At 34.3% G+C, this 12,886-nt stretch overlaps 1 protein-coding gene across 15 annotated transcripts in view; it reads right to left on the bottom strand.

Moving 5' to 3' along the window:
* Window positions 1–289: 289 nt before the first annotated feature.
* MBTD1 (mbt domain containing 1) overlaps window positions 290–12,886 on the bottom strand; it is a 66,851-nt gene continuing 54,254 nt past the window's right edge. For 14 of the 15 annotated variants that reach the window (XM_077164798.1, XM_077164797.1, XM_077164796.1 and 11 more), the window contains 2 exons: window positions 12,634–12,711; window positions 290–3,471 (listed from right to left, as the gene is read on the bottom strand). In XM_077164798.1, the coding sequence (XP_077020913.1) occupies window positions 3,353–3,471; window positions 12,634–12,711 (197 nt within the window). In that variant the 3' untranslated portion in view covers window positions 290–3,352. The remainder of the gene's footprint in view (window positions 3,472–12,633; window positions 12,712–12,886) is intronic. The other variant, XR_013177612.1, reaches the window with a different exon arrangement.

Consider the following 12,886-nt stretch of genomic DNA (forward strand, 5'->3'; position numbering starts at 1 on the left):
CTGGTGGTTGTTTTTGCCTGTTTCCTTTCACCCCACTTTTCCAGCATAAATGCAACCATGCACATACATCTAACCATATTCTCTTCTTCCCTTGCCAGCTAGAAGTAAATTCTTCCTCTGCACTCAGAGCACTCAAGTGCTTGCTTCACTTTATCATATTACAGTCCCTGAGGAAGGAACTGATCTTTCATAGGGACATCTGATTACTTAATAGAAGGCACTCAATACTATGAGTTAAAAAACAAAGAATACCCAAACCAAAGCATATTAAAGAATTGCTCAATACAACTCAACTTTAACATTTTATTTCGTGTAAAAAAGGGCAAATTTAGTGAATTATTTCCATCTTGTACACAAAGTTATAATTTTAATGCTTTTCACATCCATGCGGAAAATCTGCAATTTGGTAAAAATGAAAGGAACATAAATTTCTCTGAAGGAATTCTTTACGCCATTATATACATTTCATGAGAAAGTTTCAAACACTTTCCAAGTTACCAAGAAAATAAAAGATTAAATTTGTACAGATATTGTTCTATATATCAAATACATACAGAAATGATGTAAAAACCTTATGCAGTTTACTTTGACCTCTGTCCTCAAAAGATTTGCCCAGGGACAGATGCTTTTCTTTTGTATAAATGACTGTGGCTTTATTTAAAATATGAAAATCAAAGGAAGAAAACCAGTTTGATCACAGTATTTTTAAAATCCCTTCCCAATATTAAAGATCATTACCAAATATATAGCACCATAATACAAATATTGATGGGAGAGGGTATTCACATCACGCAAAAATAATAATAAACACAAACAAACACTGAAAACCCGTGTTAGTATCCGTAGAATAAGAAGTTGATAACAGCTTTCCTCATACTCAGCAAGGAAAAGGTTAAAGAGTTTAAACTACCAAAAATCCCCAAATAATCCTAACAAGAGAAAAATAAAAACAAACCAAAGGTCAGCAGTACATTTTGAACCATAAAAGAGAATGGGGCTATGGAGTTGAATAATTGGAGTTACGGCTAGGACAGAAATCTCTTCTGCATTAACTTAGTTTCTGATCATGTGCAGCAGGAGTTCGAGTCTGCACAACGAAAGGGCTTCCGATTGTGTTTAGACTGTAGGAAGACCTTATCAACCTTTAATTATTCATGGGATCAAGACAAGAAACACTTCATGAATGGGTGGGAAATTCAAAACACTCAGAGCCTGGTTTTCTGTAGAACTGGAAGTTTATAAAACCTGGCTACAAATGAGCATTCCACAGAGCTAACTACCAGGACTGACTGGCTCTAAATCATATCTCTCCTGGTTTATATACTCAATTTCCCATAGAGCCCCTAAAGCCAAGGTGTTGCTAGAGTATGCCATGCAAATGGCTTCTTGTGCCCAGATCATGCAATCAGAGTCCTGGGTTTAATTCACTGAGCCTGAGAATAAAGATTGCTGTAACTCTTGCTTTGGAAGTCTTCTAGGCTTTAAGTTTATGGGAAGATTCTTAAGTTAAAGATTTGGGAAGTGTGAGGATGTCACATTTACAGTAGATCCCTCTCAGCAATGTTAAGATAAATATCCAGTAATTTAACAGCTGAATTCACATATATTTGACAAGAGAATCAACTTTCGTTGATGATCTGCATTTATGCCCCCAAAGAGTCAATATTAAGAAATGTTGACATGCGATTCCATACATTCTTACACTATATTAAAGTAACAAATTTTCCTTCCAGTAGCAACTACAAAACCTTATGTTATTATTAACCCCTCTTGCATAGAATGAGGTAAACCTGTGTGTATCACCAATGCTATTATACTCAAAAGTAGAGTAATACTTTAGAAAATAAACTGCTGGTTTTTGATGTTCTATGCATTTTAAAATTCAAACAAAAATGTTACCTAAAATGGTCTCCTGGGGCTTTCCATTAATGATTTTTTAAAGCATTCCATAGGCTGAAGGACTGTAGAGGTTAATCATTTTGATTAATTTCTAATTAGCACTACCTATATTCCAGAGGAGATGGTCAATATTACCACTCTGAAGAGGCCAGGCTAAGACCCAGAAGCACTTCTAGAACAGATGCAATTAATTCCTGAGAGTTTAGTTTATGAACCTCATTTGGTAAACACTAGAGCTCTCTTATTCAGTCACAGCTCAGTAGAAAGTTAGAAAATGCAGACAGCAAACCTTTCACCAATTTACCCTTGTATCCTTCTTTTAAAGTCTTCATATGAGTTTTAAAATAGGGAATGTTTAAAATGGTCCAAATCAGTTTTTATAGTTAAAATTAATTTTGAATACAATTAAAGGCAATTCCTACTACATATATGGAACTTTAAGAACATTAAGAAATTTCCTTTCAAATCCAGGATAGTTAAAGCAGAAATGGAATGATTTCGAAATCTAAACTTATTTTGGCTTTAAATATCTTCTGATTTTCCTGGTAATACAGAACATCTGTTTTGGGTGTGGCTAAACCAAGTATTATCTCACACACTGAAGGATATGGTGGAGAACTAATCAGAATCCCTTTTAGGAGGTATTTTTTTTTTTTAGCAAGGAAACTAAAATGAACATAGACAAGATTGCATTTTCCCAACCCCTCAACATGTAGACTGAGATCCTGTCTACTGTCAACCATTCCAGTTTAACACTTTAGTGTTAGGATAATTGTAATCATTTTTTTTTTAATTAAAAGAGAAAATGTAAAAGTATCCAGAGTTCTTCCAGTTTCATACAGAACTCCAAATAAATTTTCACAGAATGAAAAACATTTCTGTACAAACATTTAAAATGGGCTGCAATAAAATGCTAATAAGTAGAATTAATTACCCATCCATTATCTATGTGGTGATGAACCCTCCATGAGAGGGGTTCAGTTGCATATTTCTGCAGCAAAGGAAGCTGGAGATGTGACTGGCCTAACTTCTAAAATCCCAAAATCTCCCAACAGGTACCAAAAAGGTTCATTTGTAATGACAGTTCATTTGCATTTACAACTATATCCTTCTTAAATCATTTCCTTCAATCCTGCTACCTAAACTTTGAATCTTACCAAAAGTTAAAATTTCAGTTCTTGTTAACAATGCACATAAATCCAAACTTGGAAAATATTACAAAATTCTTTCAAAAGCTTCAAATACAACACAAAAATTGTCCATCTTTATAAATTGAAAAATTTCCCCCCGCCCAGACTAAAATAGTTTCCCTACCCACCTGAAAAACCTGGAACTGAAATTTTCTGTGTTTAGCAAAATGTTCCAGTAGGATAACCCCACTGTACAGCTGGATTGATTATAAATCAGTCCTGTGTAAAATTCTTTCCCTCTAGCCCTCAGTTTCTGAGCCACTTCATGGCTCTTGTTTGATGTAGAAGTTGGCAGAGCCATTGCTTTCCTGATCAGATGCTCCTTGGAGAAAATTATAATCCTCTCCATCCAGTAACTCCTCTTTGAGCTGCAATGTAGTAACTGTTTGAAAGAGAGATAAATAGACAGATGTCATTCTGCACTATTCAGAGTGCATCTTATTTTCATGTTAATTTTTACCAGATTTACAACTAATAACACTTCATTTCTTTGGTCTTAAAAAAGCAGACCTTTGAAGTACGAGCATTCAACTGATTTTAGTTTTTAAAGTATTTCAGCAGCTAATGTTCTACAAAGAAATAATACTGCATAATATTCACTAGGATCTTCAATGGAATGTTCAAGATGAGAGTTTAGCTACAATGATTAGAATTTTTCTTATGATTTGAGTATTCACGTTTTTGTCAATTATGAAAAATGATACATATCATGCATGGTTCTGAACTACAATATTTAATAACAAATATAAATATAACCTTAATCTTATTATTCCCCAAGGAATACCTTTATTAAAGACTCTCTTCAGAAAGAAGATATGATATAAATCTGAGTATACATATTCTAAAATTAAAATCATGGAAAACTTGAGTGACATTTTAGTTAAAAAAAAAAAAACTGTTGGGGTACAAAGGTAGTTCAGTGGTAGAATTCTCAACTGCCATAGGAGACCTGGGTTTGATTCTCGGCCTGTGCACAACCCTTCTCCCCCCCACCCCCCAAAATTCAACAAATGGTGCTCCAATAATGGAATAGTCACATGGAAAAGAATGAAATGTGACCCCCACCATACACACAGCATACAAAAAAAATTTATCATCAGCAATGTGAAAATCACTAGGGCAAAACTGCTAACATTACTGGGTGTGTGTGTGTGTGTCATTAACAGTAATAACGCCTATCTAGGATCTTATCTGTTGACTTGGTTTTTTAAAGAAAACAAACCAAAACAGTATACGCAGTCCTCAATTTACCAAAAGGTCATGTGTTCTAATAGATCTTTATTTATTTATATTTTTAAGTGGGGTTTAAATTTCTGGATTAGCCAGAGATATCTATTCAATCTACAGTGTAGTTTTAAAGCTATAATGCTACTCAGAATTCTTAGCGAGAGGAGGGCTCTCTCTGATGCATGGGCAAGGAAAAAGAGAAAGGAATTTTACCTACCTTTTGCTGGGATCAGTTTTGGCCCTAGGCAAGTTTTACGCCAGGTGTAACTGGGAAATCTCTATCTCCTTTCTTAATTTGTACTGCCCCTCAACACAATTACCGAGTAATTTTGGATTGTCTAAATCTTTTCCCTGAAACCTATTCTACCTCCCACAGAACTCACCTCAAAAAAGTACTTCTCTACTTTTTTTCTTCCAATGAAAATATTCATTTCTTGTTTTGTACAGCTGATCTCAGCTGTTAAGAACTAGTCACAATAACTACCAACCTCTCAGTGATGATCATGTTTCTTTTTAACCAAAACTGACCTGGTAAAATTTCAAATAATTTAAAAGACAAAGGAGGTGATCTTGTGTGCTAACACACTTATCGGAATCTAGTCCTGTGGTGAGCAATGCTAACTTCAACTTCTTCAGAACACAGAGATCTGATAATCAGAGGCTACCAACTGTGCTCCCCCCCCTTGCCTGCTTATGCCTCCTAATTCTTTTTAAATCTGACCAAACATTTTGAAACAAGATATTTCATACAACTTTCTGAAAAGCAGAGGGACCTGGCACCATGTGACTGGCATTCTTGAATGGTTATAAAGAGTGGTTGCTGATTGGCTGCTGTCCTTTAGTTGGGAGTTTGGGATCTCTACCACAGGGCTCACCACACATACAAAGTGGGAGTCACATTCAATGTTGGCCACTCATAGAGGTATGCCTAAATGCATCTGACTCCTAACTGAAAGCTCAAAGTTTTTTTTTTTTTCTATTGTGGAAATAGAAATGAAATGTCTTTCATTTTACCTGGGGGTCAGACAATGCATACAAATCGAATTGTAAATTGGGAACTGCTCATACTGGAACAAAACAATTTATGAGGAGAATTAGGACTCAAAAGTATTTAGATGAAAATAAAAAGTACTTAGATAAGCAGTAAGCCAAGTAAGTTTTTCATGAAGAGATAATTCAACAGTGTTACCATGCTGAACAATATTAAAATGGCTGTATTTCTAAAGTCAAATAGTGTAGTCACAGCAAAATATTTTGTCTTTATTTTATGTACAAAAGATTAGTTTAAAAAATAATGGTCCTTTTTTTTTTTTTTTTTGAGAGGGAGGAAGGGAAGGAAAGACAGAGAGAAGGAAGGAAGGATGGAAGGAAGGAAGGGAAACATCTTTAAACATTTTCTTGTTTTATTGTATTCTGTTTGTTTGTTTGTTTTTTTTACATGGGCTGGGGCCGGGAATCGAACCGAGGTCCTCCGGCATGGCAGGCAAGCACTTTGCCCGCTGAGCCACCGCGGCCCGCCCCAATAATGGTCCTTTAATGGTCCTTGACATCTTATTTACTAATTTAAAGACTAACGTTTGAGAGATGGCTATTTATTTTATTTTATTTTGGTTCTTGTTTTGGAATTGACGATGAACAATTTAATAGCCCCCAAACAGAAAAGTGAATATTTGATGTCTATCATAATAATAATAATATAGCAAAACAAACCTCAACTGGACTGCTGAAAGGTAAAGCAAATAAGAGTGTGCAATTCTTTTTTAAAAAGTTACTTAAAGGGAATGGGGAGTTAATGCTTAAATTGTACAGAATATCTATTTGGGTTGATGGAAAGTTTGGTAATGGATGGTAGTGATGGTAGCACAATGTTGTGAATACAGATAACAGTGAATATAGATAACAATGAATGAAATATAGATTTGAATGTGGTTAAGAGGGGATATTTTAGGTTCTATGAATGTTGTTAGATTAAAATGAAACAAATAAAAAGCACAAACACAAAAACATGACTGTGACACAGTGAACCCTACTATAAATGATGGAGTATGTTAATTAGTACAATTATAAAAATGTTCTTTCATGAATTGCAACAAATATAACACACTGATACAAGGTGATAATAATAGAGTGGTATATGGGCACTCTATTTTATGTATGATTTTTCTGTGAACCTACAACTTCTCTAAAAAAAGTTACTTACAATAGAAGTACTTCTATGGAGAACAATAAAGTTATTTTTCAAATCTAACCAACATGCATTAAGTGAAGAGGATATTGTAATAATGCCATGAAAATAAACACAAGGAAAATAAAACATAACCCAAGTTTCATTAAAGGTGCAGTACCCACAATAAAAGGTTAATTAAAACAATATCGTTATATGATGATCAGATGGCTAAATGAATGAGAAAAGTATTACCGTGCTTCAATGTCAGAACATGTTCCACTCAAACCAATGTTTTTTTAAAATGTAAGAGTTAAGTTGAGATACTAAAGCATATCCTAAAGATGTCTGCATTTATTGCTAACAATAAATATCTGGATTATGCTACTACTTATATTGAAATATGGAAGTGATGTGCTTAAAAAATAGTCAATCAAGGTAAAGGTGAAACAGTCACTCAGAGGTGGAATGTTTTAATGCAATTTTTTCATGAAACCTAAAAAAAAAAAAAACCCTGTCTGGTATCTTCATACCAATCAATTATCCTTTCCAAACTTTATTCTCAATGAATAATGAATGAGATAAAATAGATTCTATGGCTGAATGACAAATTCTATACAAACATATTTTCTTAGCTCTTTTTTAAAAATGGAGTCACTTTGTTGACACTAATCACTAACATTTCAGAAGATAAATCAACCCAGCTATACAGTCCATAAATAATAAATTCTCAAACAGCTAATCAAACTGTAGCTTACAGATACAGCAATATATTCCCTACATAGTTTCCCATGATTAAGCCTGCAGTTCTGATGACACAATAGACACTGGAGGAAGTCACTTAGGAGACCATGTGATTTCTATTAGGTGCAGATACTCTAAGTTCTTGGATTATGCCAATTCCAGAAGTTGAGTTCTGCTGTCCATGAATCACTAAACACTCACAAAATGTGACACACACCATCAAAATCAATCTAATGTTTAAAGAAAATGATGCAAAATCTAGTAAAACTTCAAATATATTCAGAGCTCACAACAGCCACAGTTATGCAAAAGAAGACTACTTAATAAAGCAAGTACAAAAAGAAAAACAGTTAAAACAGAAGAGCGAGAAAAAAAACTGGAATGTTCTTTAGAGAGATTCGAATAGTTCGCCATTAAAAAGCAGATAATTTTGGATTTGCAGCCCTAAGCTGTTCTTCCTATAAAACAGGCATCAATTTCCACGAGATGGAAGGATATCAAAATGGTCTTCTGAGAAATGGACTGGGAAGGGTTCAGATGACTTAATATTCTGTTAGGGAGGTAAAAGCTCAAGAACTCAGCCTAAAATGGCAAAAAAAAAAAAAAAAAGAAAAAAAAAGGCTAATGATAACTTCAGGTACAAAAATATTAGCAAACAGGAATGAGAAGAAAATGCAACTAGGTGCTGAGCCCCATCTAGATTTTTAACATACAAAGACATTTATTTTGAAGAATGCAGATTAGCTAAAACAATCTGCAAAAGTTAGGATATGGCAGGATATATGCTAAGGCATATAGAACTCTGGCTTTGAAGCTTTCTGATCTGTACTCAAGTCTAAATTTCATCATATTCAAGTGATACCTTTCTGATATCCTATGATCATACCACATTTATCCTTAGAAATTACAGAGAGTAAAGAAAACCTTTTGCAGTCATCCTTAAATCTGGCAGCTTGTTCTAACCAATTAAACTCAAGTTAAATGTAACTTACCTAATTAATCACTAAACATACATAAACATGAAATTTAGGAAACAGATTTCACTCAAATTCAACATTAAAATTATATATATATGTATTTCCAAGTCTAATTATTCAGTGAACAGTACAACCAGAACCAAAATTACACTGTAACTCAAAACACATCCTTTCCAATGAATGGGATGCTACAGAATGCTATGAATCTTTGTCAAACAGTCTCAGCTTGGACCTGATTAACCAGACTGATCCCTATTAACACACTTCTACTCTAGGTCAAGTCACACAGAATTCTGTAATGCAAAATGTCTCCTCATTTTAATGAAACCATGAAATATTTCTTCCATGTCGTCTCACAACTCCATAAATTGAAAATGTAATAACCCTACCCTAATTCAAAGCTCAAAAACGGGTTTAAAACAAAATAAAAATCCTTTCCTGATGATTCATTTAGTGAAGTGACTACCAACGACTAGTGAAAATGAATTTAGTTGAAATAAAAATAAAAATTTAATGAGTCAGCATCTGTCATGCTAAGACCATGCTTTGTCTCCCACCACCCTACCCAGTACTTTTACCCTCTGTAGTACCTGAGGGCTGATGTGACTAATTACCTGTTTTGAGGCTGGGACTGAACTCTCGGCTAGTGCTGGGAGGTGGGAAGGCCTCTGGGGCTGTCTGTGCTGGAAGGGTTCGATATGGAGGAGGAGTCAACTCTTCGTCACCAGAGAAGCTCCTCCGCACCCCACCTGTCAAAGGCAGGCTCGACAAACTGACAGGCTTCTTCCCAATTGGCATCTTCCTCTCTAAATATCAAGTCAGACTAAAGTAAGCTTTTACTTACATGCGTGGTAATAAAAGTGCATTATATAACCAGGAAAGGTTGTATTGCATAGGACACTCTGAAAAGAGAACCATCTATGCAAGGTTGTATTTCTGAAAACAAGGGAGTGTATGCATGTGTGCGCAGGGAATGGGTAATGGGGGGAGATCATTTTCATCCTATGAATCTGGTTATCTTAGCCCTGATTCGTAAATCAATGTAAAACAAAACAAAGCAAAAAAACTACAGAGTAATTAGTGTAAAGAACATCTGGTTATTTTCCTTCAAGAAAAATCATCAACTCAGACTGAGGGGGTGAAGAACCCAATGGAAGGGAGAGAGGTTCTGTGAACCCCACTTTTAGGGTAGCATCTTACTGCCCACATAAGCCCCAACACTGGCTTTCAAGGAGATATCAAGGTTCAAAAGTTCTAATATATTATCTGGGTGGCAGGACTTGACTGATACGAAACGTGCTTCCTTAACTTTTGATTTACAATCCACTGTTTTAGAAAACAGTTATAACGATTCTTATTCTGAAAAGCACATCTAAAATTTAAAGCTTTTCGCCTGTAACTTCCTAAGCAATCTAATTTTTTAAAAAACAAACTTAGCATACCCTTTGGTTACACTTTCATAAGGAAAAATAAGCCTTTAAAGACTTATACAATGCTTTCACCACCAACAAAAATACTCTGAAATTCATCAGTCGTATCCAAATATTGAACAAATAAGTATTCTGCATTCATCAGGTTGAAAGCTGAAGGATATTTACTTATTTTTGTGACTATAAATTACAACTGTTTTTTTCCAAAGCATACAATGATCTAGGCAAGACCAATTACAAATTATGCTTCACATAATCAAAAAAGGTAAATCTAAGACAGCATTTCTATATCAAATGATCTGGAAACTAATACCAGTGAGTATATACATTTAATGCTTAATTGCCAAAACAAAATCATGTGCAGCAGTTGCTCTGACTTATTCCAAAGAACTACCGGCTTAGAGGTAAAAACACAAGGAGAATTTCTAACCTTCTACCACTCAATGGTAGCTACTGAAAATAGTACAGAAAAGTATGTCAAATTAGTGCTGATTTTCCTGCTCTAAAATTACAAATTGATTTGAGAAAAGAAGGCTTTTGAGACTGGACAGGTCATATGCAGACAACAATATATATGATCTACTTGCAAAACATTACTCTTATTTCCAAAAACACTAGTTAATAGCCATCACTTTTCGTCTTGAACACGTCTCATTATGAAACAAGCTAGAACAATGAAACCAACTGGCAGTCTATTTCTATAAAGAATGAGCACTACCCCAAGGACATAGAGATGGATGATTTCAAGAACAAAAAGACTGAACTAAAAGATGAAACAAGCCAGAAATAAGCTGAAGGCAAACTTAAAAACACAATCTTTTGTGGCCCATTGATTACTGAAATAAATCTGCCGGTACTGGTTCACTTAGGTTTCTGGATGCCAAATTCTTTCTTATTTGGACAACTAAAATGTTATAGGAAAAATTTCTAGTAAACTGCTAAATAATATGAAAAAATAAATGAAGAAGATAGCACCTTACAACAAAGACTATTGCTGTTTATTTTTTATTTTTATTATTTTTTTTTACTTGGGCAGGCACTGGGAAGCAAACCTGGGTCTCCAGCATGGCAGGCGAGAACTCTGCCACTGAGTCATCATTGCCTGCCCTGCTGTTTCTTAATAAGCACGATTCTTTATCCTCAATTCCAAAATTCAACATTATTTTTTCCTAAATTTTGGCAATAAAACCTGACTTCATTTGGCGAGACTACGTATAATCTTTATTTATTTTGCTTCAGAAAATGCTCCAGTGTATGTGAAAGGTGTTACATAATATATGCTATACAGAATGTACTGTACTTTTCTAAAATTTGAAAAATTCTAAATTCCAAAACACATGGACCCTAAGGATTTGAAAAGTGGGACTGTAGTTCTTTTTCTTTCCATGCTCAAAGGGCAATTTAAGGGCATTAGAGAAAGCGCCTAAATATAAGATCTAACAAAATGTCACCAATCAAGAACATGTTATATCTACTGCCAAATTCATTTTCCAGCTAATTCAGAAATCTAGTATTGATAAATATTCCTAAAAACTGGGGTAATGAAATTACCATTTCATTAATTACAAATTTCTTTCAATGCCCCTAGCCCATTAGTTCAAAATCATTAATCTATAAGCTAGGGGCAAACCCTCCAAGAGGCAGGCACATTGAGTTGTGTATGTAATGTTCAAATTAGTTCTAAAGCGTTTAAATCATATAGCCACTGAACATTTAATAATATGAAATGTTTTAATTTGTTGTCTCAGAAAGAAAATTCTGAAATCTCAAAGATATGTCCAACAGGAAGTAAAAAGGCTGCAGCAGCCTGAGTTATTCAACTTTACAGAAATCCTAGAAATATCAGCTGCTATGGGTAGTTCACTGACATAAAGTTCTCATTTGAATTCTTCCTAATCATTTCCAGATAAATGGTGAAAATGCTTTGAAACTGCCTGGTTTGGCAATGCTCACTATAAAGCTCTCTTAGGTGAACATCAGACTTGGCAAGCAGCTGGTAGACAAAATAATTATAGGACTATGGGAAGGTTATGCCTCTAAGATAAAAGACATGGCAAGAGAGTAGGTTAGCATTGCCGTGAGGCTGACTTATGTTTCATGCTTGGGAGGAAACCTGCTTTTAAGAACCATCACTGCAATGGCTTATGGAAGTTTTTAAGTTTACCACTTAAAAAATCATAAACAAACAAATGACTATAATCAGAAAGAGGAGAATAGGGTATAACTGATTCTTCATGGTGCACTAGTCTCCTGATTGTGAATGGGACAGATTGGTACTTACTTGAAAAAACAGTAAGTCAGCTGGAAAAATCTGTTTTACTTTTAATCCTCAAATGTACTTTTAACTTTAAAAAAATATCTTTACATAAATAATCTTATCTGAGAATGAAAAAGTCCCTGCAAGTTTTCATAGAAAGAAAAACCTGTAGCTTTCTATGGTGGGGAGGGAAGATTTTAAAATAATTAAACACAGCTAACAATGTATTTCATATTACTTTTGCTATTAATGTCAATGATCATTCTTTGTTATGTAATTTATAGTATAGAAAGGATATCAGAAAAATTCACTTAAACCTGACTTTGTTAGCCATTGACCTAGATTTCCAACAAGTGTACTAGAAAGAGAGTTTTGGTTTGTAGGAAGAGTGGGTTCCAAGTCTACTGGTAAGGCACTGAGCATCTGCTTTTTCTTATTTATAAAAAGGGAAAAAAAAACCGGATTAATTTTCAGTAGGTTTATATATTATTTAAGGAATCATTCATATGCTCTTTTTTTTTTTTATCATGTATGCTCTAAAATCCCTGCTAATTATTTTTTCTTGTCAATTAAAATATGTGTTTCTCATTATTGAAAAGGTTTGCCTTTTATGGCATACTGCACCTTTAAGCATAATACAGAATGCATAATAATTAATTCTAACGAGTATCTTTTGTGCAAGAATACCATGACCCCTACTGGTTAACAATTAGGAAATGTATATAAACACCATGTAGTGACCCACTTTTCTTATGTCCTTTGTATTGCTGGGACTTAGTCTTTTTCTTCTGTTTTGATGAACCTGACTGGCTTTCTCTTGATGCTGAAAAATAAGAGAAAATTGGTACCAGATCATTGCTTACAACTCTAGATACAACTTAGATGAGCTATCTTTAACATAACCATTATGCTTATAAAGGTACGTGGTACTCTGAAAATAAAAGTGCTCATTCCTATTAAACCATGAACCTGTACACCAGATAGATTCCACTATTTAC

Source organism: Tamandua tetradactyla, chromosome 6, assembly GCF_023851605.1.
Source record: "Tamandua tetradactyla isolate mTamTet1 chromosome 6, mTamTet1.pri, whole genome shotgun sequence".
Lineage (NCBI taxonomy): Eukaryota > Metazoa > Chordata > Mammalia > Pilosa > Myrmecophagidae > Tamandua > Tamandua tetradactyla.